The 27,208-nt window shown below is 36.0% G+C and overlaps 1 protein-coding gene across 2 annotated transcripts; it reads right to left on the bottom strand.

The window, feature by feature from the left end:
- Window positions 1-460: 460 nt before the first annotated feature.
- LOC121411372 (WD repeat-containing protein 37-like) lies at window positions 461-25,447 on the bottom strand. Of its 2 annotated transcripts, none has more exons than XM_041604055.1 (13): window positions 25,264-25,447; window positions 13,907-14,158; window positions 13,284-13,409; window positions 12,488-12,546; window positions 11,477-11,609; window positions 10,588-10,704; window positions 8,000-8,073; window positions 7,366-7,423; window positions 6,422-6,601; window positions 5,488-5,629; window positions 4,688-4,822; window positions 3,856-3,970; window positions 461-3,108 (listed from the first exon to the last, which is right to left on the bottom strand). In XM_041604055.1, exons 2-13 carry the CDS (start codon window positions 14,103-14,105, stop codon window positions 2,989-2,991), a joined length of 1,458 nt encoding a protein of 485 aa, XP_041459989.1. In that variant the 5' UTR covers window positions 14,106-14,158; window positions 25,264-25,447; the 3' UTR covers window positions 461-2,988. The 2 variants fall into 2 exon arrangements, with proteins under 2 accessions (XP_041459989.1, XP_041459988.1); XM_041604054.1 differs by having other exon boundaries at window positions 25,269-25,447.
- Between the last annotated feature and the right edge of the window lie 1,761 nt (window positions 25,448-27,208).

Raw genomic sequence — 27,208 nt, 5'->3', positions numbered from 1 at the left:
AAATGCAAATATTTCATTTCACTTACTGATATTGATTACAATATATCATCAAATCTTAAAGGACAACACTAGATGTTATACTCGATACAAATTATTCTAATAAACATAAGATTAATGATGCTATCATGGCTAAAAAATGCTCAAATATAATTTTCTTCCTTTTTTCTTATCTAACACTAAACAAAGTACAACTGAATGAATATAAATCTATATTTTGTTTTTAAGATAAATACCAGTTGTGGTAATGATCTCAAAATTAGTCTGGACAGGATCCAATGAAATCACCACGAAAATGTTTGTATGTATAAATAAAAAAAAATGTGCCAAATAGCTCTTGAAGAAAATACATGTACGTAATCGCTGAGAAATGAGCGAAATAAGCACGGAATTCCATCAAATGTCAAGTATTTTTCGCAGCAATATTAATACATTGTCCCACATATGCTTTTTCGCGATAGTGATGATCAGAGTTATCGATTTTGAGTTAAGATTTCATGATTTTACAAAGATAAGTTTACATTAATGTACCAGATCTAGATGTATGATAATAAACTTCACGATTAACCTTGATTTAAAAGACTTTCTCCTAAAATAATTTTTTGCTGCAACTACAGTCTTTTACCTTTAAGGGGCATGAACTAAAATTATTATCTACATGATTTCCTCATACCTCCTTTGCATTAAAAAATGCATAAGAAAACTTTTTCTTCTGATGATATAAGTTCTGTGCCTCAAAACATATATATGCATGATAAGATATCACGTCCAATCTCAAATAACAATATGTCAAAGAAATAAATTATGGGAAATCGTAGCACATAAAATAGATAACATAAAACCTATGTATAATGGTATTAATTCACATTGCAGTTAAAACCTGAGAATATGAAAATAAAGACCCTACTTGATTTAATGAATGAATAATATATTCATTGTTTGAAGAGTGGTATTGAAATAGCAAACAGCTGTGGACTTGAGTCTTCCCTCTCCTTTCAGGGGAGAGAAGAGGGAAGGGTAGAAAGAAAGTAAGAAGATAAGAAAGGAAGAAAAAAAGAAAGTATGAATAAATTGAGAAAGAAATTTTATAAAATACATTACAGAAAAGAAAGATGAGAGACGGGGGGAGAAAAGGTGAGTGAAAAGCAACAGATAAAGAGCATTTATCTGTTTTTACTGTTATCCGAGAAAAAGGGCAGTGACCGACAACCCTTTGTCTGTTTCTCATACGTTAAGTATAAAAAAATGCCCAAGATTTGACAAGAAACCCTTGTGTAAACCATGTCGTAACATAGGGCTCTTGAGTGCAGTCACAAATTTTGCATAAGAGGTTAGGATTAAGAATTATTTTGGTATATACAAAAGATGCAATCTGGTATAATTATATGCATTATCGATATAGATCTATGAGAGAATTGGCAAAGAATGGCTCAAGTGATATAAAACGAATCTCTATAATTGCTAATCTCTTCATGGCACAGATGTCTAAATGTCTATATCTATTCTATCCTTGCAGCTGCTTCAAAATAATTATAATTTAAATAATAATGGGTTCTTACATAGTTCAAACCTTTATGAGATACAACACTACTAGTAGCCCACTCTAGCAGCACTACAATCATTACCTCAGATTAAGCATAATTGTCAGAATGTCATTATAGCATTTCAAGGAATGTATTCCACCATGTTCACTTTAACCTCACCTTGAGCGAGGTCAACAAACACAGATCACTGTGAAATGTAAGGGATTCAAACCCCATTTCAAGGACTTATTTCTACACTGAGCCCATTCACCTCACCTGGGTTGAGGGTGGCAAATGCAGATCAATGTGTGGCAAAATGAGGCCTGCACTGGGACTCTAATCCCATTTCTGGGCAACAATTCCTACCATGTATCCAATTTATACCTTACCTTGGTTGGGGATGACAAACGTAGACCAATGTCTGGCAAAAGGACATTGAGGTCTGCATCAGGACTCAAACCTACATTTCAAGGAAACCATTCCTACCACGTATCCAATTACTTAACCTGGTGGGTGTTTCATAAAGCTATTCGTAAGAGCAACTTTAAGAACGACTGGTGAACCTTTCTTACACGCTAAATAATCCTCAATGATCATTTTTATCACAAGGAAGGATCACCAGTTGTTCTTAAAGTCATTCTTAACTTATGAACAGCTTTATAATAACAGCCCCCTGGGTTGAGGGTCACAAACTTTGACCAATGTCTTGTGACAGGACACAGGCACCAGAGGTGGGATTCCTATCCCATTTCAAGGAGCAAATTTCTGCCACATTAACATCTACCCCAACCCTGATTGAATGTAGCAAATTAAGATCAATGTCTTGCCAGTAACAAAGCATCAGAGCTGCATTGGTAGGATTTGAACCCAAACCTACTGATTTTGATTTAACCATCAGACCATGACACATCTACAAGTTACTATATCAGTGACCATAAATCCATGACAGCAAATAAAAACTCTCAGCACATGGTACAGCTAATTACAATCTGAACAAGGTTATAAAAAAAGATGAATGCAACACCAATGTTTGTTCAAGAAGCAGTTTACAAGCTTCATTTCCTAATGAATAGAACAGAATCTAAAAATGTAAGAATAAACTGACTCTTGTAATCTGGTAATCTTTTATCTTTGGGATTAAGCATGTACTACAAATATCCTTGGACATCCTGTGTCTTTAGAAAGTAGTTTACAATTTTCATCTTTCTCATAAATAAAAATCAACTGAAGCAAAACAGGAATAAACCAACTATAGTTAATCCAGTCATTTTGTATCTTTGGGATCAGGTAGGTACTACAGATATCCTTGAACACCCTAATTGTTCAAAAAGCAGCATACAAGCTTCATTTTCCCAATAAATACATTATAAATACGACAAATATCACTGGACACCCTGTTCACCATAGGCTTGAAATTGTCTATCAAAGTCACAAGCTTGGTGGCTTGAATGGACTGTGGGTGGAGTCACTAGCTGGGTATCATTCCAACATGCCAACCAAGAACCTGACGATCGAAGCCACAGCTGAATAGATTGCACGATGCAGTCTCGTCATTCCAAGCTGTACAGCACACCATTCGATGATGACCCTATAATGTAAACACATACATCACAGCATCAATTGATAAAAGTAAGAAATCAATGTGAGATACAAAACAAACACTTTATCTTCTAAACCTAAATATTTGAGATCAATCTATAGTATGCTACATGCAAGAAGTGTGTGAGAGATCTTTCATATTAAACAATTAAGAAACACACAGGAGGGACTATTATTTGTTGTTTATAAAAGCTCGGATGATACAGGAAGTTGGGTATAGCTTAGCAAAGTCAATAGTAAAAGACAGGACTTGCTAATGATATTGAAAAATCTTGTTTACTTTCAAAGCTAATTTTTATGGCTACGAACTAATTATTGATTAATCTTTTCTAGCTTATTCACACTCTATCTACTGTGTTAAATGATCAGTGAAATTCTGAAAAAAAGTATACTTTCTTTAAATATATTGAAATTAAATATAGAGATAAAATATCAACAAACACATTTTAATGTTGAGGGGGGGGTTCCTGCAAAGTCCATTATAATACATAAAAGGACTGATGTGATTGGTAGGACCTGGTGAGTGTTTATAAAGCTGTTCATAAGATAAGAACGACTGGTGATCCTTTCTTTTGGTAAATGGTATACACCATAGGCGATGGTTTAGCGCAGAAGAAAGGATCACCAGTTGTTCTTAAAGTCGCTCTTAGCTTATGAACAGCTTTATGAAACGGCCCCCTGGAGTGAAGATGAATTGGGTCTGTTCTTGGCATCACAACATAATAAAGCTTCTTACCTGTCTGTTACTCCGTGGTAGCCTACCAACCCTTACACCATTCAAATCGTACAGTCTAATGTTCCTATTATCTTGAGGAATAGCCATAATGTTGCTTGTGGGTGATACAGACAGTCTGAACAAGTATGAGACAAAAAAGGAAATTCTTTAAATGAGTTATCACAAAATACAGCATAACTTAACACAAAATGACATGGAATGCGCTATACATTACAAAAGCTTGAAGCTGTGAAACATCATGACAAGCCAATATCAATTGTGGCGACAAGATTGCCACATGGGGTGGGAATTCATGAGATAAACGTGTCTTTCGGCAGGAAATCCCAAACTATTTTTTGTTTTCCCCACTTTATTACTTTATCTTGGCAATCAAGATCAATGTAGACATTGTCGTGATAGTCCGACAGGTAAGTAATAAAAGTGTAATATCAGCATTGTTTAGAAAGACTCTTCGAGGAGCTTGCACTGGACAAATTATTCGACAAGATCTCCAACTAAGTTTTTTCCGGTTGATTAAAAAAAGGCTCTCAAGAACATTTCCCCTCCAAGCAAAGGATCTTGTAATACCCACTGATCTGTGATATATTTTTACAATATTTTGCACTGTACTGTTTTTCTGGTTTCAGTTATTCTTGTTGTTGTTGTTTTTTGATTTGTGTATAAACTATGTTGTACTGTGTAGTATAATACTGGTACTTTGCCTTAATAATCTACTGACCATTTACATTAATCATCCAAATATTATTCTACACTTTAAATATTTCCTTATTGTAGATTATATGACACAATAACAGTATGACAAAGAATGCAGCCCTCCAATCTTTAGTTTTACCTGTTGACAGGAGAATCGGTCCTGATCATGGCAAGAGGTGTTCTCATATTCTTCAAGTCCCACACCTTCACTGTTCTGTCATCTGAACCACTCACTACCTTGTCACCCGATGCAAAGGCCGCAGATGTCACCGAGCTAAAATAATAATACAAAAAAATATATTCATTCTTCATTCATCAGGGTGACATTTTATTTGCATAATTAAACAAAGGCTTTCCACCTCACTAGCAAAACCTGCTATTTCTGTACAGTCAATTTACCAAACCCTGAAACCAGTGTATAACAAATCAACTCTGTTGTGGGTGTTTCATCTTTTTTTTTTTTGGGGGGGGTAATTAACTCATTTATTCATTCAACAAATCAGAAAACAATGACAAGCTTTGTAAAGCCGATGGGTATCTTCCATTCTAGGGTCAGCCTCAAGATCAACTAACTAATAAATGGTAAGAGCAGTGTTTCATACAGCTGTCATTGGTTGAAAAAAAATGAAGAATAACTTGAACTATAGGGGAAAGTAATGCAAAAAGACAATGCAGCCATGCAGGCTTGTAAACGTATAAAACAAGCATTGAGATTGTTTTAAACCAGAGCACAATCTCATTTCAAATGTACAGTGCATCAGCAACAAATTGTTGAAGGAACCTTTAGAAACAAAATAACTCTTTCATTGCAATTCCCCACCAAAATGTCACTAAAACTAAAATCAACTTGAAAATCAATTCACTTCTCCACTCTTCATCGCATTTTCAAAGACATAATAGTATGAAATGATATGGTTAAGCAGGCAAAGCTTGACTCACTCTGTATGCCCCTGGAATACATTGACCGAGTGGATGCTTGGATCCCTGAAATCCCAAAGACGAAACGTTGTATCCATTGATGAGGTCACAACCATCTTCTGAGACGGATGGGAACAGGCGTGCGTCAATTCTTGATCATGCCCTGTACATAACAAGCATTGGGAGGAAAATATACAATCCCTTGATCATCTAATATCCTTTCTAAAAAAAATGTCATCATCATCATCTATAGTAATGGATACTTTGTTATTTGGGTATCCTCAATATAATTGGGATTCATTAAATAAACAGTATGCTAAAAGACTGTTAAATCTGCATTGAATATTAGATAGAATATCTTGTATTTAAAGATTACATTTCATACTTCAAGAATGAACATAATAATAAATCTTGCTTCCAAATTGGGCAACAAATTATCTGTCATAAATTTTCTTTGAATTCAAGAATTAAGGGAGAGACAGGATATCTATAAATTTAAAACAAAGGAAAGAGATAATCACTCCAAAATTACAAAATTATTCATTGTAAGAAAAAGAAAATCTGGTATAGAATGAAAGAATCTGTATTGATATTTTTTTCAACTGTCATGAATTCAAGTTAAGGTGAAAAGATATCTCATATCATACATGTAGAGGACGCCACTGGAAATAAGTTTTCAATCTTTCATATGTTAACATGTTCCAGCTCACTTATCTATCAATAATATTCCTTAATGCATAAATTCATTGTTATGTTTTAAATGCTTCGCTAATACAATTGATCAATCAATAATAAAATCTTTTGCAAAAGGGGGGAAGAAAAGAAGACTTGCATCAAGGGATGTAAAAAAGAAATTGAATATGTTTTTTGCATATTACAGATAATTACTTTTTTGTCTACCTACACAGCAACCTAAAGAATCTATGCCATATAAAACCTGTAACAAATGTCTAACCTGTTAGCGTATGTACAATTGCTGAAGTTTCTAGGTCATAAAGGTTTGACGTTCTATCCCAAGAAGCAGTGACAAGTTGTTTACCCCCAGCTAACCAATCGGCTGCAATAAGAACACTAGTATGGCCTTCCAGCAGAACTTGAGGAGCCTTCACATAGATAATGTTCTCACTCTCCTGACCTGTAGGATAATAATTGGCTTTTGTTTATAAGGTGGTGTTTGGTGGTGTCAATGTGTAATTTTAATACCAATAACAATAATAGTAATGATAATAACAATAAACAGCTCATGTATAGCAAATATCACATTATGAATATAATGTCTCTATGCATTTAAAAAGGACTTGTATTTCTCAATAGCAAAATCTCACAATCTGAGGGGCATGTGTTTGAATCCAGACATACTGTGTTTTTCTTCAGCAAGAAATTTACCCACATTGTGCTGCACTCAACCAGCAGAATAAATTCCTTGAAATGCACTGAGCGCTGGACGGCTGCTTGAGCTAAAGCTGGGGTAATAACAATACGCCTAGGAACAGATTATTTCTAGATAGATGGCACAATATAAATGCCTATTATTATCATTATTATAGCAAGTGTATCAAACTAAGATAAAACTGAACTGTTTCTCAATGAATCTTGGAGCCATCTGAGATGATATTTAATTTGAAAGTTCATAAAAAAAATGTAATCACACAAAACAAAAGTGATTATATCAAGTTAGTGACACTATCTTGTGATGATTTTGAATTATATTAACAAATCATGATGGATAAAGCAAATTTAAATTGGATAGCACAATATTTTCAGTAGACTTTTTAACTTATTCTTCTTGTGAAGAGTTTTGGAACAAATAAACAATTTACTAGACTTCAGACTGTACACATGGCAAAGAAGGTTGTACAATGATATCAAATGAGTTGAATAAGATGAGACATTTCTTACCATCGATATCTTCCTTATCTGAACCATCTATATCATCTCCTGATGATGGACATGACCTCTATAAAATATCAAGACAATCAAATTATAAAGTTAGCAATAGTCAGCCATCTAAAAATATTCAACAATAAAAATTTCTTCCATTGCTTTAATGGAAGTATAAAATCTGGAAAACAAATTGATGACTTATGTGATAATTATCAATTTGTGTGATCTTCTACTTAAAATATGTTATCTTACACAGAACATGCTCTCAAATCAATAATTTTTAAATAACACAGCATGACAGCATGCCCCTGTCACAAACAAATTACATTTTAAGGTTTGTTCTTCAAGAACCAGGATTTCATATTAGGAGTTAGGAAAACAAATTGACTACTTCAAAAAAATACTCCAGCCATATCCATAAACTCATAGTATTAACTAGTTGCACAGAACCAGGAGGTCCCTACACAAAACATTGATGAGAATCACAAAATTTAGTATTCTGTTGATTAATTGCTATACTCCGGTGATTGGAGGCAATATCATGGTCTTTGAGGAGCCAACTTCTACAAAAACACTGTCAAAAGGCCATTTCAATGCAGTCTTTTATTTGGAAATTAATGACAAGGAACTATGATGTTCTTGAACTTACACTTTCGGGTTGCTGTCCTATGGTAGGAAGACTGACATTGGATTTCCACACATGAGCTGTGTTGTCACCAGAAGCTACAACATATGATGATTGATTTAGAACGAGAATTACATGTACTCACATGTACATTTAGGTCAAGTTAAGTTGAATAATAAGTTCATATTTCATAAGTTGCAACAGATTATAATAAATTTTAATCCAGACATCTGCAAACAAATCAATCTTGAATGAAAATTTGATTTGATTCATCAAATCACTTTACAAATTCGAAGTCTGAAGAGTGAAATTTCTCAGTCTAAATACTGTACAAGTAAAAAAAAAAACACATCCAGATATCAAGTTATAAATAGGAATAAGTGTTTACTATTTGTACAAAGATTGCTACATCAAGACTGTCTTCTCATTGTCTCCATCACTCATTTATGAAAAAAATATCATGCATAATATGTAGTTCAGCAACACCTTTGCAGGTATGACCAATGATTTGGTTTCCACTTTTCCAACTTTTTTTCACATAAAATATAGAAATAATTTTCCTAATGCTCTTTTTTTAAGTTTACAAATTATTTACCTTTTAGTTTACAGAATTCAAGTAGGATTTAATAGGCGAAATGCTTTGTTTAAATTCTAAAAATGAGATCTTGAGAATAAAAGCATGTTTTCAAGCTGCAAGAGGATGACACCTCTATACAAACTCCAATAATGGCATTAAATGTTGGTCCTATAATGTAGTACAATGGGCACATACTGTTCTTTCTTTGCATGTGATGTTCTTTCTTTTATCTTGGAACATCCTGCTCTTTCTTTATCTAGGTATAATGAAGCAGTTAACCCTGTTTATAGAGTTAATTGAAATCAACAAGGCTTTCTAGATGATTTATTTGAAGAATGAGGAGCAGTGGAGTTAAGCAATTGAAATGTTTAACCTTAGAGAGTGGTATTATAGGAGATATTTGATTGAACGTGCTTTGCTCAATGTACCTGTCACATAGAGATGTATATAATTGACACTAGAGTAATCGCTCGCATTGACGCGCGCGTAATGCGGCTGTGATTCCATGTATTGCGCAGCCGCCATCTTAAAGAGGGCAAGAGCGCGGATTTATAACACACGGCTCTATGGGAGAATATCACATATTTCAGTTTTTTACATTATATTTTCAATTTAATGCTGTATGCAACGTTAAAATCACAAGGCAAAACATTTTTATGTTAAAATATATGATAACCATGCATATTTTATAAAGGAGATGGACTGAACATCCAGAAAACGGGGGAAAAACGACGAGGTCGACTGAGTAGTAATATAAGCCATCATATAGCATATACCGTGACAAGGGTGTAAGATAAGGTCAACTTAACACTTTAGAGTGTTCATATGTTCTCTTGATTTGGTGCTCATTTGACACTCAGTGTTCAAGCAATATACTGTATTGAAACAACACTTAGAGTGTAAAATAAACACCAAATACTCAGAAGTGTTGAAACAACGTGGTGCTCATTTGACACTCCGGCAGTGTTCAAGCAATATACTGTGTTGAAACAACTTAGAGTGTAAAATAAACACCAAATACTCAGAAGTGTTGAAACAACACCGTGACAGGTGTTGGATAGAAATATTTTAACAAAAATTATTGTTGAAGTTACACTTCACTGGAGTAACTCAACACTGTCTGTTGTTGGGGTATTTTTAAAAAAATACCCTAGTGTTAAGTTACACCGTCAGGCTGCAGGTGTTAAAGAAATAGAAATCGGACACCAAATGGTGTGAATCCGAACCGTGAAACAACACCAAAGCTGGTGTTGGTATTTTTTTTACACCAATGGGTGATTTAAACTTTCGTTTAAATGTTCGTTTCTGCAGGTGTTCGAGGGTGTCAAATGAACACCGAATGGTGTCAACTTCATAACATTCTCCGACTCGTGTTCAAATCGAACACCAAGACTGGTGTTGATATATTTTAACATCCTAAATGTTGGTAATCTTAACACCAGTGGCAGTACGTGTAACTCCAACACCCGATTGGGCTGCTAGATTTAACATCCGTGGTGTTAAATATGGCTGTAAAGTCGCATAGTCTCCAATTATGTAATGGGATTATCAGTGATTCACCATATGATTTCTACTTTGATTTCGTCAAAATTAACTGAAAGGAGGGGAAACTTCAGACCAAGCCCTGATCTACATCATAGGTAATGCACGTACAGCAACCTATTTTCCCCCCGTTTTCTGGATGTTCAGTCCATCTCCTTTATAAAATATGCATGGTTATCATATATTTTAACATAAAAATGTTTTGCCTTGTGATTTTAACGTTGCATACAGCATCAAATTGAAAATATAATGTAAAAAAGTGAAATATGTGATATTCTCCCATAGAGCCGTGTGTTATAAATCCGCGCTCTTGCCCTCTTTAAGATGGCGGCCGCCCCGAACATGGATTCACAGCAATTTGATGAAGTCCGCCCTCTAGTGTCAATAATATACATCTCTATGACCTGTCATTATATTGTCCAATTGCTACAAATAAGCTAGATATTACAAATGAACTCTAGAATATTATAATGAATGTGGCCTTGATGCTTACCTGTAAGAAGGAGTGGTTCTGATGGATGGAATCTGACTGAATTAACTGAACCAAGATGGCCAAGATACTGCAGGACACAAGAATGGGTTTCTATGCACCAAAGACGAGCTGTGCGATCTGCATACATGTAATAAAACAACATAGTACATGTACATTGTGAGCTCTGCACTGCTCAGGGAACAGCATAGCATAAGTTTATGAACAAGGTTTAAAAAAAAGAATATTAAGAGTAGGTATGAGCAGTAATTACAGAAGCAACTTAACCCACGTAAATTGGGGCAAGTAATTGTACTTGCTCATTAACGCAAATTTTATGACTATTTGAATTTGTAGCAAGATAAAATAGACAGCTACAATGATAGTATGATGGTCTCTTCACATACATGTAATGATGAAGAAAGAGGGCCATGGCCTAGAATTTGCATTCTTAGCAGAAATATTTGAATACAGTTGAGCTCATAGAGTATCCTCTGGGATATCACACACTTAAGTACTCATTTTACATAACTCCTATATGCTTTAGAAAAATTGCGATAATTGGGGGAAGTAATTTAATTTCACTTTATTGATGTCCACAGTCAATTAAATAAAAGTGTACAATATCAGCATACATATGAACATCGTACTGAGGGGGATAACTATCTGGGTAATCCCCCTTATTAACAAGTACTTTAAAAGTACACATGCACATATAAAGCTAGACATTATAATGTAAACAAAAACAAAACTTTGCTTGTAACCAATTAGCAATTACACACACTCACACACACTCACATGTTATATCTTATCATTTAATATTTGTTTTAACCCATTGCCAACTGGAACCTGGTGACCCATGTAAACAGCCTATGGGAATGATAGAATTCAGTATTCAACAGGTTAATATTACCTGCAGAAGCTGTAGCAAGAAGTGGAGCTTCCCCTCTTGACACACTGACTTCCCATACCCCATCACTGTGTCCATTATAATGATGCATCAGCTGACAACCAGTGCTACTTGTACCTTTGAAACTAAACACAGTCTGAAAAAAAAATAACGAGAAATAGCCCACTGAATAACTGAGAGAAAACTTGTACCTTTGACACACATTTAAAGGTATTGTTTAACTTTGTGAGCAGCCGATTAAAAAAATTCTCAAACCAAGATGAAACATGTGTACAAGTGCATGTATTAGAACTAATAAACCCTGAAAACAACCATTATTGAGAATAAAAAGCTAAAACTACAAGGCAAACCCCGATTTTGTAAATAGGCGTCTTATAGACACCTAAATAGTACACATAAGTGTATGGGATGAAATTAAGATGGTGTTTCCGGTCACTTTATATTTCAATTTTTGAAGCACTAAATAATCATTTTCGAACGCAATTTTTTCTGGGCTTCATTTTTGTAACATATCACAGACACAGGTGACAAGTGTGACCTTATAGCTCAGATTTTTTAAAAGTCAAACCAATGTTAATCAATCACTTTAATATGCACTCAGTTTCTTGCATTGAGTAAGTGTTGTTTACTATCTCACTGTCTTAATCCTCTCTATAAAAAAGGTAAAGTTACTTGCTTTTGTATGTCCAAATATTGAAGCCATCATAATTTATCATCAGAAGTGTAATTTTCATTCAAGTACTACAACAAAAATGCTTCTATACATGTATGACATGAATCATATATTGTTACAATTATTGCAATAGTACTTTATGTATCAAATCTTATCCTGCACTAACTTTCAGGACTTGATAGTCTTCAGATTTGTGTAGCTCAGTAACCACTAAAAAATATCCTACCCATTTTCTTCTTTTTTTTAATGGAGATAGAGATGTAACATTGTAGGTCAAGCAGCAGAAAGGAAATTGTGTAGACTGTTAATGCAAAAGAAATGATTTTCATTTTTTATCTTACCTTTCCACCAGCTCCTTTGGCTTTGGGCTTTAGTATGAGCTGGCTTAGCTGACTTGAAGCTGAAAAAACAAAATAAACAAATATCGAAGTTGCCTTTACATTCTTTCAGTAAGATTTTGTTACAGATTTAATGACCAAAATATAATCAAAGAAATCAAATTATCCAAATGATTCTTCTTTTTTGTTTACTAATAAACTTAGATTAATATGCATTACAAAAAAACTTGTTATACTATCAAAAGGCTTATCAGAGTTAATACAGCTATGCAAACTGAAAACCAAGTATTGTTGTTAATTCATTTACTTGGCAAGCAATACATTATCTCTATAAATAGCCCTCAATATGTTAGATTGCAATGAAAATCTAGTTTACATGCAATCAAGATGGGAATTCATGTATTTTTCACTAGTTGTGAGATATCCATAAAACTTCCTTGTATTGTATTAATTTAATTGAATACATATTTCCAACAAATACATGTAGATATCCTGTCATTTCTTATGGTAGATTCTACCTATTTTACATCTGTTCTAAAGTCACAATCATACCCGACTTCAATTTACACTTCATGTCTCATGAATAATACAGAACATCATTTAAGTATAAGATAACATCAATTCATTCACGATGTTGTTGGGAAAGGGGGTTATTCAAATTCAATTTGTCTTTAAACCTATACACATTTTATGCATAATTATAACCAAAAAAAAAGTGGCACATTGAAATGTTCTCATCAAATTTAAGAATTTATGGTCTATATTCATATGTACATAAAATCTTTTTTAAAATGTATACCTTTACTCTTGACGCTAAGCTTAGATGAGCTTTCTGCTCCATCAATACTAGCTCCCGCCTCACTGAAGGACTTGCCAGACTGGATTGCATCAAGCTTATCAGTCAGGATCTCCACTTTCTGTTGCACTGTATATCGGATAAGGCAATAACAAAGAGAGCTTTTATTATGAATATATTACTTATGCCAATTCCTAATGATCATAGGTCTGCAAGATCAAAGATCCTTAACATCAAATCAGTATGGTGTATTGTTTTGCTTTGTTATGCTCTGCTCTTTAAGCCTTTCCTCTTGCCAAATAAGTCATGATTCTCAAAGAAAGGCAACAAAAAAGGGAAGTTTTGGGGAAAATAGCCTCATGAGCATGCTTAGACTCTGATGTTTATATTAACAGAAAATAAATAGTACCAGAAAAACAGACATTCATTTGAAAAAAAAAAAATTAAAAATGAGAAAGCAGTTATTTCTAAAGACATACTACTACTTGCAAACTGTAAGTACTTGCTGGAATAAAGAGGATCTAGGGACTACTCCAAATTCTATTTTTCTTTTAAAAGCACAAAATATCAAGGGCCACAACTTGTACATATTTACTGAATAGTGGAGGGAGGTCTCTGAAACTTACATGCAATGTTTTCTTCATACATCCCTTCAAGTTCCCTCTCAATCTGTCTGAAGAGTTTCCAGATTCGAGAACGCATCTCTGGAGGGAGAATACTCTCATCTTCGGCCATCCTGGGTGTACGCATGTCTGCTTCTTGTGTCCTGCTACGTATTGATAAACGCTGCTTGGTTCCCTTCTTGAGGTTCCCTTCCATCGGCATCGTTACATTGGTGATGAGACCACAGGGAAGAGATGGATTCCAGTCAAAGGATTCTGAAAACCACAATACAACTCGATCACTGTTCAAACATTCCTCTGAAAATAAGAATGCTCTCAAACATGTCAAATGGGATCTGACGTTGCAACATACTGTGACTTATGTGTCCGAATGTTATTTGTTTCCTTCTCTTTAATAGTTTTAGTTTTATTAAATGGACAATAATTCCTCAAATTTCAAAGACAAAATCAAATTTCACAGAGGGTGATATTTGAAATGTTTTTTTAATTTTTTATTAGAAACGTTAAACTAAGCCAAAGTCAGGGTGAACTTCCCTTTAAGAATAATTTGGATATTGGTTCATCTAAGGACGTTCCCCAGTTATATTTGTGCACATCCTTATCTGCACATATTTTACGCCATGCACGTTGATGTCACAATAAGGAAACAGGTGAGTAATCAGCTATAGGTATCAGCTGATTTTTCCAGTCAAAAAAAGATCATAGATCTGCACTTTAAAAGCAAATATTGATGTGTTATTTTACGAAACTATTAAAATGCCTCTACATGTACCTCTTCAGAATACTTTACTCTGCAGTGCTGCGAAGTATGACAAATATGACCTTGATTTTGATTAAATGGGATAGTGGTTAAAATTTTTCATTATTATATGTAGATGCAAGCTTGTTGTCATGTTTTTATTGTTTTTAAAAGCAGATTTGCTGCAGCAAAAGTGGTGATAGTTTGAAAACAAGCACATGAACCCTCAATTTTTAATATTCACACCTCTTTAGTACACCTTTCTCTACAACCATGCAAAACTTGGTGAAAATGACATGGGTTTGAATAAAATGCAGGATTTATTGTACTTAATAAATTTGTTAAAGAGATTTCAAATTTTTTAAAGATATTTTGTCATCTTTCACACCTTATTTTCAAAATTGATGGAGCTGCTACTCTTTAAAGAACAAATAAATAGCAATTTGAGTTGATTCTACATGTATATCTTAAAGAGCCCAGCAACAGACAAATCATGGGGAAATACGAAATTTGCAAAAGGCCAATTGACTTGCATAAAATGATCCGTCCGTCATGAGCGCCCGTCGGACTAATGCGATAAAAGTTCGGAAAGCACAAATTTGACCAAACTCGTGATGGTTATTTACTTTGGATCATCGCAGTTCCAGTTTCCAACAATCCCAATTCCTAGACTCATGGCAGGTCTCTTGATTACTAAACCAAAATAGATAACCACTGTAAAGTTACATGATTCAAAGTGAAAACACACAGTTTACATCTGGTTGGTTAGTCTATAATTGCTCTCAAGACCTCCCAGACATGCCGGCGTCTATTACATAACACCCCCAGGCATGCAGCCGAGATAAGCCTCGATTTCCCCACGATTTGTCAATGAAAGGTCGCTTTAAGTAAATTGCGAACTACATGTATAATGTAACATTTTGTGAAATTTAGATGGATTTTGACAGAAAATGCAAAATTACTTTTATTGCATGTTTTATGAGACCTTTCAAATAGGGGTACTTCAAAGCTCGATAGCAAAAATCAAGCACATGAACCCATTGCCATGCCATGTTAATTTTTACATATACATGTATAGACCCTATTTCAAATATACATGTAGGTTCTAAAGTAACTCTCTGCAAATTTGGTGAAAATGATATCGATTTTATTTAAACTGTGGAACTTCCTAATACAGCTGCGCAACTACACGCATTAGCACCCTATGAAACTCATGAGTACATGTATATATCACAAAAATGTGATATCCCCAAGCTCAAATTGGAATTATTTGTTTAATAATCACAATATCACATGCACCCTACACGATCCTGGTGGGTTGTTCATAAAGCTGTTCGTAAGTTAAGAACGACTGGTGATCCTTTTTTGTGGTAAATGGTATATTTATTGGCGATGGTTAAGCGCGTAAGAAAGGTTCACCAGTCGATCTTAAAGTCACTCTTAACTTAAGAACAGCTTTATGAAACGGCCCCCTGATCAGTCAGACCGCAGGTCCCTATGCTACTATTCACTATTATTTTTATCATGATCTGAAAATAATTTGGGCTCAAACAATAACAATAAAGTGTAAAAATGACAACTTTTGTCAGGTGAAATCATTTTGTAGCATATTTTAGATCAAAAGTTTCACCTACATGACATAAATTCAAACACATGACCTGAAAGAATAATTTTTCTTCTTGACATTGATTGAATCATTGATACCGAAAATGAAATCTGATGAACAGTAGATCTAGCCTATAAATAGCAGCAATGACCAAATTAAAATAGGTGTTTTGGACTTATGGACTTTCACGTTGGTCCACCTCAAGCTCATTATTAATGATATTAAATACGCAAAACCTTTCTAGAGGTGTCAACATGAATATAGGATGAAATAAGCCGCTTTTTGGGGACCTGGGGCCCGTTTCTCAACACCTGGACAAGTTAGTCATATCTTTATCCACAAACCACGGAGTTAGTTCCAATATTACTAAACCTGTTTCTCGAAATGCTTTCTAACTAGAATACCTTGATATCGATACTATCGGTAAAAAGAGCAGACGAGACGTAGCCTTAGTCACAAAATAGCATAATTTTCAAAAATGAAAATTATGACAAAATTGCAAATATTGTGATGAATTGGGAAATAAATCTTTTCAAAATAATAGCACAGGTGTATTATGCATCATACACACTTAGACCATGAAGACTGGAGCATTCAATTGCAGAGAAAATTAAATTATGAATAATTCATTTCGTGACTAAAAAATCACTTGTGGACGTTGAGATGGGTGCCCCCGGGATATCAAATTTTAATAGTTTACGAAATTAAGCCATAACGCTTTTCTTTGTAAAATGATAATTATACGGTCTTTTACGATTCCAAACGGCATCAAAATATAATTTAAAGAAGCATTTTTAATCATTGATACCGAAACATAAGATATTGACAAATTATATGCATAAATTAAAGATAAAATGGGATCCAACGTTTAATAGGGGTCTGAAAACAGCAACGAGTTCAGTTATGGATGGCCTGACGTGGTAGAATCTTTATCGATTAAATCATGTTTCTATTTCAAAATGAATGGTTTTGTGGCGTTTTACCAACAGTTTTTACAGTTTCTTTGTATTACAGTTATCATTGAATGCATTAACCCACTTGTTTTGTGATGTAATTTCAACCTCTATGATTGATTACGTAAGATTATCATTTTAGAATTTCTAGGCGCTTTGGCAAGTCATAGTCTACCCACGTGATGCCACTACGTCATTAAGAAAGAAGTTATGACGGGTCCGGAGGTGTCATAAACATTTAGTGAGGTTGTTGTACCCAATCTTGGTAAAGAGGGCTTCGTGAAACGGTTAGCGGACAAGTAGCTCACTATCTCCGATTTAGTCAAGAAGTTAGACTTATGACGGTGTTGAGAAACGGGCCCCTGCCTACTAGATTCTAGATCTATTCTTTAGGCCTACTAACTGACTATGATCCCTGTGTGCATTACCCAGGGAGCAGGCCCGAGCCCAGGAGTCGACCGTGCAAAACGAGGGAGACACTGGGGTAGATTGGGGTCTCAATAGTGATCATAAAGGGGAATGAAACCTTTGGAACAAATAGGCTTGTGTCAAAACAGAAAAATCAAAGAATACGAACAATGAAAGTTTGAAAAAAATCTGACAAAAATGAAAAAGTTATGAGCATTTGAATATTGCAATCACTAATGCAATGGAGATCCTCCAATTAGCAATGCGACAAGAATGATGTCACATGAGAACAACTTTCATGGACTCTAAAATACCCCCCAAATGTCTCTTTTTGCTTTTTCTTAAGGTGATACAGATTCTTTATCCATGATGTATTTTTACAAATCTGTATTACATGCCGTCCTATAGAAGGAACATGTGATCTACTGATAAATGTGATAAAATAGACAGTTTAAGTGAAATATTTACTAAACTTTTGGGGAGAGTTGTTCACAATTGACATCACACATCTTTGTCGCATTGCCAAATTGGGATCTCCATAGCATTAGTGATCGCAATATTCAAATGCTCATAACTTTCTCATTATTTGTCCGATTTTTCTGAAACTTTTGTTGATCTGTTTCTTTGATTTTTCTGTTAGTACACAAGCTATCTTGTTCCAAAGGCAAAGGTTTAATTCTCTTAACAGAAACTATGCACTTACCTAACCCAGGGAGCGCCAGACCGCTACGTGAGCCGGCGCCCAGGAGCTTACCGTGTATTTACCCATACTCACGGGACAAAGGTAGATTATGGTCAAAATATCTAGCAAGATAAATTGTGAAAACAGAAATTATGCACTAACATCGATTATATGGATGAAGGACTAACGAGTGGTAGAATCCTGACATCGATACACAGACTGGAACCTCAAAAAAACGAAAAGTTCTCTCCTTCTACCCCAGTCTCGATCGGCCATTTTGTTATGATTCACAACAAAAACGGCCGATCGAGACCGGAGAGGAGAGAACTTTTCATTTTTTTTAGGTTTCAGTCTGTGCCACGACGTCAGGATTCTACCACTGGTTAGTCCTTCATCCATATAATCGATGTTAGTGCATAATTTCTGTTTTCACAATTTATCTTGCTAGATATTTTGACCATAATCTACCCTTGTCCCGTGAGTATGGGTAAATACACGGTAAGCTCCTGGGCGCTGGACCGCTTTGTGGTCCGGTGCTCCCTGGGTTAGCACTTACCATGACTACATGCCTGGATGGCAGGGATTCGATTTTAAGGCGCGCGAGAGCGATCGCGCGCTACATGCGCGCCTTAATCCATTTTAGGTAGCGCGATTAATAGCGCGCCTCGCGATCGTTGACCTGCGCGGAAATGCCTAAAGTCGCCCTCGAAATCACCCAAAATCATGCTTATTGCCGAGTGATAACAACTCAATATGCTCGAGCTCCGCTTACCATTTAAAAATCACCCAAAATCCAATACTCAAAGTCATGAATAATCCTTAAAAATAGCGAGTAGCGCGGTTTCAAATTCCGACGTTGCGTTATTTTTTCTGTACCACGTATTTCCATACACATGGTACCAAGTACGGAATAAAAAATCAATGCAACGGTCGGGAAACAGTTGCATGTATAGGGGTTCATTATGACTACCACCATGTGCAATTTCGAATGCACACGTTTCCTCTACAGATATCACAATTCTGTGATTAAATAATTCGAATTACACAGGAAATAAATCCCTGAGTCTTGTAACCTAGCATTGGTGAGTTGTCATTCGGCTTTGCTTTTCAAAACGGCTTATTTACTTCCAAAATAAGTTACCTTATTTATTAATTATAACTGAAAAATCATTTAATTTCTTTTTCTAGGGGATGAGGTATTATATCAGACAATAAATCATCAAACAAAGCTCCATCTATTTTACAAGGCTGGCGGCAGGCTTACGCATTGGTGCTTTTACTAGCTAGCCAGTTAGAGCTCTGTCTCTGCCAGAGCTCTGGGGGACAATTCACTCAGTATTAAGGCCTCAATGATGGTGATTTTCTGTTTCAGACAGAGTTTACATTTCATGAATATTATTCAAAACTGCCAATAAAGTTTGATGATTTCTTCATTGTCATGTATATTTAAGTTCTTAATGAATACATTCTCACCGAATTTAGACTCCCCAATAGAGAAATGAAATTTTCATGGAGATCTGCGTTTTCAAAGAACTTCAGGAAAAGTTAGGGGATGTGATGTGGGCCTTTATTACATGTACATGGCTGAGTACAGGGTATTGTACTGGAATAGATGGAGTAGAAATTAGATATTGAATTCATTTATATCCACGTCCAACTCACAGTCACACACACTCACTCACCCACACACCCACATCCACCAACACACACCTACATCCAAGATTCTAAGCATGAAAAATAACTTTAAAAATCATACAATATTGAACAAAAAGTAATAATTCATTAATAAGTGAACAGGTATTCCTCAAAATACAAAAAAGTAGCATTTAAAAAGAGCCCCCGAAATTTGCCGAAAAAATTTAAAATGGAGCCCCTGAAAAAAAAAATTGTCAGTGACTTAACTTTAAGCCAAAGTCAAAACCCAACTCAAACAGGTTTTGATAACACACAATCTAATTACAAAAAAATTGTAAAACCATTAGAAATACTTCCTTTGGCTGTTGATTGTAACTTTTTAGTATATACATTTCCCCCATCTGTTATGTTAATTGGACAAAAAGCTCCCTTTGTATGTTGAAGAAGAGCTTTTTGCAGTGCTCCTCTACCGCTCTCCTTAGAAGATCTAGGAGAGCTATTTATTGCTTCCCTCATAATTATAAAACTGAGTCGCTGGGCCTGGGATGGTCTATCGTGATCGTGACACACAAATGCTGACATTGAGGCACAGACTGGAACCTCAAATAAACGAAAAATTCTGTTGCGATACCTCTCCTTCTTTCAAAATTCCAAACAAAAATTAAATGGCCGACCGAGTCTGAGCCTGAGGCTATATCCTAATCCTATATAATTGTTTTAATTTTTTTTTAGGTTCCACTTCCAACATGTCCAAGTTCCAGTCTGTGCCTCGATGTCAGGATTTGTCATTTGTGTGTCATGATCATGACGATAGACCTTCATCCATATAGGCCTAAATTATAATCGTGGTAAGTGCATAATTCCCGTTTCCACATTTCATTAAGATTACTATGAGACGTCGAGACCCCAATCTACCCACTCTAGGCGACACCGCAATACTTACCCGTGTTAAGAAACTGAGACTCCACTCACGCGCATTTGGGCAGCCCTAGCTTAGAACTAAGCTTTCTTTCTGTAAAAAATCTTTATTCTTATGATTCAATAAATGTTAATGAATATATAATTACTCTTAAATCGGTACTCACCGGTTCTTTTCTTGAATTTTCTGCCAAATTCCCACGCTTCTGGCAACAATTCTGCCTACGATTCTGTCGCCATAGACAGCTGTTCATGCAACTCTATTTATAAATGGAGCGCCCCTTACGAGAGTTGTTAATGCCGCGGAGAAATCGTTAGGCATTTTGGCCTGTGATCAAGGCTTAGCTGTTCTATTTTTTTTTCATATGTGTGAGATCGAAATCACAGCGAGTAAACACTCTTCCATATGGAAGAGTGTATACTCGCTGTGATATGATCCCGATAGGGAGGCGCAACACCCCCACCCACATGGGCGCAAATCCCAGGGCCGGGGGACATATACCCCTCACCCAAAATAGTAGGGGGCACATTATGAAATATCCCCCTACTATTTTTGGTCATTTCATTCAAAATCGAAATAAAACATTTGGAAGAGACGATCTTACTTTTGGGATGCCCCCCTTTTTTTGCTTGTTTGCTTGTCAAATTTCTTTTGGTAAAGATGACCTTCTTTAGGGGGTGATAAACCTTCTTTTTTTGTTTGTTTGTTTGTCAAATTTTCCAGCCCCTGGTCCCCCTACCTCAGTGGGGAGAGATTTCCGCCCTTGCAAGTACACATACTCTTGATATTGTTTGCGAATCTGCACGGGCGTCGGAGGCTGGGGGATGAGGAAAAGCGGTGAGACGAGAACAAAAATAGAAGGGAAAAGAGGACAGAAAAAAGTGAAAGAAAGAAAAATTAATGGAAAATAAAAGGGAAGAGAAAATAGGGAGAAATGTGATGGGTAAAAAAAATTGGGGAAAGAAGACAGGAAAAAGTGAACGAAAGAAAAAATTAATGGAAAATAAAAGAGAGGAGAAAATAGGGAGAAATGTGATGGGTTACGTCGAGATTTATGTGCCCGTGCAAAAAGAAATGAGCAGAGGTTGAGATGTTGTCCGTTTGGGCAAATGCCTGTCTGTTTCTCGGACTGGCGCCCGTGTTGCAAAAATTATTACCGTAAGCTGATGGAATCACTGCTTCATACCGACAGTGACAGGATTTAGCGGTTGTAGGTATAAATCGCGCTCTAACACTCTAAAACTGTGTTCTTTATCAAAAAGCTGTCCTTCATATTCATTTTCGCAAAAGAATTAATATAAAGTTAATTTAAATCATTGTCTGTAGTTATCCTGTTTATGTTTAAAATACTTACAAATTGGGTTAGGTTAGGGTTACCAAATTATCAGGGCAGAAAATATTTTTTTTTTCTGATTTTGCGCGTCGAGCTGGCATTATTTGATCTGTGAGATTATGTTTTTGATGACATTCATTGTGTTCACAGCAATAATTATTAAACATTGCGCACGCGCCGTGCGCCGCATGAATTATGTAGATCAGTGAATAACTTACCGCTACACACGAGCAGTTGCTCTATATATTCTATGTAATATAATATACAGAGCAACTGCCCATTTTTAATGGTCCATAATATACCCACTTTTTTCTTTTTTGGAAAGAGTATGAAGTTATCTACTGATATACTGAATGTACAATAAAAGTCATTATCATGTATTTCTTAACATTTCATTTACTTTTTTTCCCATCCCATAGCTGCTCGCATAGACCTACGCCGTCACAAATAATTACAAAACAAAATCTCACTTTTTTTTCTTTTTTGGTGGGGGATGGATTTTCCACTGGATACGCAACGGTACAGTTTTTCAAATTATTTTTTTCTGCTATTTTCATAATAAACTTTAAATGATTTCGCCTGTGCACTATTATTTTTCTAAAGACAAAATAACAAAATTACATCTCGTCATCATCATCATAGCATCGTCACCAACTTCATTCTCATCTTCATCACCACTACCACCATCACTATCATCATCATCATCATCACCGCCACCATCACCACCACTATCATCTTCACCAAGATAATTTTCATCATCATCATCATCATTGCCATCATTGTCTTTCTTTTTTTCTTATTTTTTCCCCTTCCCTTCTTTTTTTCCTTCCTATTTTCCTCCTTTTTTAGAGGGGCATACCACCACGCCCCCTCACTGGATATCGGCCTCTAAATGTGTTTGTTGTTGTATATAAGTTGGCGGATGCCTCATGAAATGAAATAAGAGAAAATAAGGAAAGGGAAACTAAGAAGGAAAACAAGAAATGAGGAGAAGAAAAAAGAAAGCCAAACAAACAAGAAAAACAATATCAAAATTTTGTTGTAAAGTCTTCTACGTCAGTTTAATAATTATGTTTTCAGTGAAATGAGAACATAAAAGAATTGAAACAAGTAAGAAGGGCTATACATCGTAGCAAAGAAATAGAGGGAAGCTCCGAGACAATAAAAAGGGTGAGAAAAAGAAGACTTTGAAAACCTCACAACACGTACGAGCATAATAAAAAAAATGGAATAAGCGAGGACAAGTAGCTGAGGGACCCTCCCCCTCTCTATTTATTTATCTATCAAACTCGCATATACAAGAACTTCTTACTAATCAAAATATTGCAAGCAAAAAGCATGAGCTGACATTTTTTTTAATATTCAAAACTGATAGAGAGACGCATTTTAAACATTCATGAAACTTATTAATCATTCATTTCCAATCATTCGATTGCGACAAATGATATGAGAATTTAGTGTTTTTAGGAATTCATTAAAAGCATAAAGTTGTATCTCAACATTAAAATATTGCAGGCGCAACGCATGAGCTAAAGCTTTATACAAAGATAAAAAAAATGACATTTTAAGTATTTTTGGGAATCACGAAAAAGATTGGTATTTCATGAAAGAAAGCTCAAATCCCGAGGAGGAATACTTTTATGAATTGACTTTAAAAGCCGGGGGCCACTTCCATTCACGAGTGGATACCATGCGCGATCATGGGGTCTCAAAAAGCACCCTAAACACGTAATTTCCTGATTCTGAAAATGCACCCCTTAACAAGTATTGATGTGTACCGTACCCTTGACAAGAATTGGAAACAAAACGATACTCTTTAAATATTCCCTGAAATGCACAAGTACAGGAATGTTTATTGTTACGGGTGCTTCGGTCTTCGGCTTTTTTACCTTTAATTGGCTTAGTACGACCCCACCTAGCTTCTACACCTTGCGCAAATTGGACTCTAAACACGAAGTGTTGGGGAAAACAAGGACATCCTTTATAAAACATTTTAATCTTGTTTTATCATCCCCTCAAATTCGACCCTAAACACGTAATTTTCCTAGCGAAATACATATACCCCTTTTTCATTATTTTTGTGTTTTTGACACCCTTATCACGTTACGTACGTAACGTGCCCTATAGTGAAAAAGATTTTTTTTTTGGTCGCGCATATGGTATCCACTCATGTAAGTGGCCCCCGGGCTTAAAAAACTGGAAGCCCCATTTAATATTTGATTATGGGATTATAAGTCGAATAAATAAAAGCTGAAAAATAAAGTATTTTGTGTTCCTCTATCATAATTCTCTTTCTCTTCAACACGAGTCCCCTTTTTTTGGGGGGGGGGTATTTTGGTTAAAAAAGCTAGGAGAGAAAAAAAAATAATTTCTGGCTATAGTCGTTGAAGTGGTAGGAACACCCCCCCCCCCCCCCCCCCCCCCCCGTTGTTATGCATTACGCCAATATGGGACCAAATGATCCTTCATGTCCGGCGCGAAACTTATGCAATAAATTAAAAATTTTAAGCTTGCGCTGTTAACTCCAATCGCTTCACCTGAATTTGCGATGAATGCTAGCGTTCTGAAATATATCATTATCAACGTCTGGCGAAAAGAATAACCAACCGATCACCTGACGAGAAAGCGTATCACGTGATCTGCATAACAGCTTCGATCGCGAGTCAGAAGTGAAGAGCAACTGCCAAGAAAATCAGGAAAAAGTCGTCAAAATGTAAGTTTCCCTTAATATCTTTCATTTTATTTTTGTTGCTAACAATGTATTTACGATCCTTAATTATAATATTGGCCAAAAAAAGAAATAGAGTGCGTACTTGTGAAATAATATCGAAATATCCTGTACTCAAAGATTTCTAACCCCGCAATTCCACTGATGTCGCCTATGAGGTCCATACATGTAATGTTTGGACCTCATTGGTACTAGGAGTGAATCTACCCCAGTCCCGTGTCTCCCTCGTTTTGCAAGGTCGTTTCGCGGCCCGGAGCTCCCGGGGCCAGCCAGGCCCTGCCTCTGCCCTGGTTTACTGTGTGCATTAATTATTGTTGAGTGGAGAAAATTTTTAGTTACTTGGCCTCTCAAACTAACGTTACCGAATTCTTGAATGAGCCTCGATGAATCTGGATGGCAAACTTGTGCGTCACATCACTCCAGTCGTCTAAAAATGCAAAACTGTTAAAATCACCGGCAAGAAATCACAAGTATGATTGTTGACAAACAAGTGTAACTCTCTCCTCACAACACAGGCTAGGCGTCACACACAGATATAGCGCCAGCTAGCTAGCTCTGATGACGTCGTACATACGTACTACGTGTGCGCCGCCAGTGTGGCCCCCATCGCCTCGCCACCAGCCCGGCCCGGCCCGCCCGCGCCCGGCGATCATCGATCCGCTTGCGCTCGCTGCCAGATTAGTCTGTTGGTATAGTTTCGCTTCGTCCTCGAAAAACTCAGCCGTACAATTTTCGCTAGCGCTCTATAGCGGTCTACTGACAGTCTACATCGGTCTACATTATACCTTATGGGTATAAGTTTCAAGTTTCAAATTTATTAACGATCCTTCAAATAAAACCCCGAAGGGGTGTACAAGGATACAACAAATGAAATAACATAACCTCTGAGGCAGCCCACTCATACCTTCCACACTGGAGCATGAGGTCGATGTGGAATCAAGCAATGATAGTCATAGTGGAGAGGTCATGTGTGGGTGGGCTCAGGGGTCATTCACAGCAGCATGACAAGTGAAGTATAAACGATAATAAACATGGCAAGATACATAAAGAGTGATAACTATAAAACTGAGTGCTATTCCATCAAACTAGACAGCTTTTTTTTAACATAATGATAAGGGATGCGTGAATACCATCCATGATGAAAAGGGGCTGAGATAAGTTTTTTGTGATTTTTTTGCACCATTTTATAGAATAATTATTGAAGGTGCTGCTAGTCTCAGGGGCGAAACAGTGCTCGACGGTGGGGGGGGGGGTGAGGCCGTGAGCAGCCATATCTCTCTACGCAGGCAGTCTGAGGCAAAAATTCGGGGGCCAAATAATATTACGGCAAAGGTCTGTCAGGCATAAAAAATCACAGGTTTTAGTTAAGAGAGGGCGAAGCGAACGAGCAAAAATATCCTCAATTTGATAGATTTTGACATAATCAGAAAATACTTTTTTCAACCTTTTTTTTCCTCTCATATCGAATCTCCTGTGGGACAGTAACCGCGCGTGCTTTACGCGCGTGTCTACCAGGGGCGTAGATAGCGGGGGGATGGGGGGATGCATGCATCCCCCCCAGAATTTTAGGTGGGGGGGATGGTGTGTACAATCATCCCCCCCCCCAAAAGTTTCTGTGGGGGAAGAAGCAAAACTATACAGTAATAAAGCAATGAATGCTTGTTAAAATCAATCAATATAATAGCAGTAATAATCATAACGTACAGCAATGACAAACATGATCAAAATTTGACTTTTATTCAGAGTCAATCATCTTATATGCATTTACAACTTGCAAGTTTTAAGTAATAACAACTGTCTTGCGTCGTCATATACATTTAAGGATCGTTATTCAGAGTTTCACCAAGTACATTTCCTTATAATAATTATGTATTTGCAAAGGAGATAAGTTCAAAATATTTCATTACAGATTTAAGAAAGTGTCGCTTAATCACTCCCTTTCAGAGCAATTGCTTTCATAACACATTAACACTGTTCAAACGAATTAATAAGAAATTACCTATACACATACACTGACCCTTTTCCCTGCTGGCCATGTCCTCAACCCCTACTTTGCAAAGGAAAGGTGAAAATTTTCAGTCTCTAAGGAGCGAATGAGTAAATGAATGATTTTGGAATGAAAGTGCAAATTTTGGATGGCCTCAGTGATATCCGAGGTTTTTTTCACTCAATATTCACTCTTTCATAATATTCACTCCTTAAAGAGTGAACTATTTCACTAATTTTTTCAGAGTACTTTGCGCTTTTCAAAGAAGGTAGAATCATCCAATATATAGACATGCCTTAATTCACGAAGGCAGAT

The sequence above is a fragment of the Lytechinus variegatus genome, chromosome 3 (assembly GCF_018143015.1).
Source record: "Lytechinus variegatus isolate NC3 chromosome 3, Lvar_3.0, whole genome shotgun sequence".
In the NCBI taxonomy this organism is placed as follows: Eukaryota; Metazoa; Echinodermata; class Echinoidea; order Temnopleuroida; family Toxopneustidae; genus Lytechinus; species Lytechinus variegatus.
This window is presented reverse-complemented; position numbering and strand designations above follow the sequence as displayed.